This window comes from Capsicum annuum, unplaced genomic scaffold, assembly GCF_002878395.1.
Source record: "Capsicum annuum cultivar UCD-10X-F1 unplaced genomic scaffold, UCD10Xv1.1 ctg5715, whole genome shotgun sequence".
Lineage (NCBI taxonomy): Eukaryota > Viridiplantae > Streptophyta > Magnoliopsida > Solanales > Solanaceae > Capsicum > Capsicum annuum.
This window is the reverse complement of record NW_025865624.1, coordinates 1-1,295: the sequence shown is the minus strand read 5'-3', so window position 1 is coordinate 1,295 and position 1,295 is coordinate 1. Positions and strand designations below refer to the sequence as shown.

General features: G+C 37.8%; 1 protein-coding gene across 1 annotated transcript; it reads right to left on the bottom strand.

The window, feature by feature from the left end:
* Positions 1-1,295, bottom strand: LOC107869629 (putative disease resistance protein RGA3; the record flags this gene model as incomplete). The annotated part of the gene is given in 1 exon segment (NM_001324973.1): positions 1-1,295. A coding segment is annotated over 1 exon segment (1,295 nt), but the record flags the coding sequence as incomplete, so codon positions are not given.

Here is a 1,295-nt window from a genome sequence, read left to right as displayed (position 1 = left end):
TTCTCGCCCACAAGAAAGTAGCTTATTCTCTTAAGGCATGTCAACAATCCTATTCTTGGTGGCATAGAAGTCAATGGACAGTGATCAAGTACAAGATTTCGGAGACTAACAAGGTTACTTGTTTGTTTTGGCAAACAAGAAAGTGACTGACAATTATATAGATCAAGAGTCTGCAGATTTTGAAGCTTGCATAACCTCTTTGGAAGACTACAAATCTTATTTCCAGACAAGTCCAGGTATCTTAAATGTACTAGATCTCCAATGGATGATGATAACTTTTCAAATTCCAAGTTACTTAGATTAAGCACCCTTAACGAGACAAACCTTTTAAAGAGCGATGGAGAATAAGAAGACACCACATCAACGAAACCAATGGACATCATATCTTTATAATCTTGTACAATGAACATCATATCTTCATCATCTTTTACATTTATTTGGCGGATATTGCTGCTTGATGCGCTTGCTGAAAACATAGATGTAGCCAAATCATGAATGAGATCATGCATCTTGAAATAAGTTTTACTAGATTTAACTTCAATCTCTTGGAAAAAAGACCTCAGGTATAATTCCTTCCATACTTCGTTACCCACATCCTCTAGCTCCATGTTTCCTTTTGATAGAATAAAACCATGTGCCATCCAGAGAGTGACGAGATATTCCTTTTCTATTTTGGTGTCCTTTGGGAATACCGCGCAGTATGCAAAACATTGTCTCAAATCAAGTGGAAGATGATGATAACTCAGCCTCAGGGCAGGCAAAACAGAATTTTCATCTTGAGGTAAATTCCAAATCTCACTATCTCTCATATGTTCCCATTCACTTTCTTCCCTCTTGAAGCGTAAAAGACCTCCAAGAGTCTTGGCTGCTAGAGGCACACCCCCACATTTCTTCACAATTTCCTTTCCGATTGCCGTAAGGTTAGGATTTGTTTCCATTTGGTGGCCAAATGCACGTTGTTTGAACAACAACCAACAATCTTCTTGAGACAAATTTGATAACTGATATAGTTGCAAAGTTCCCATAATTGATCCAATCTTTTCAAGACGAGTAGTTATTAGAATTGAAGAACCACTTGCTCCAACTCTCAAAACTGCTTTTAAACTAGCCCACTTTTCTTGATCTTCATTCCAAACATCATCCAAAACAAGAAAGTATCTTTTTCCATTCAACAACTCCTGAAGCTTCTTCTGCATGGGAGCTAAGTCCATGTCCCCTAATGACTTTCCTTCAACAGATTCTACAATTGCCTTTATCAACCTCTTCTCATCAAAATCATCTGAGACACAAACCCA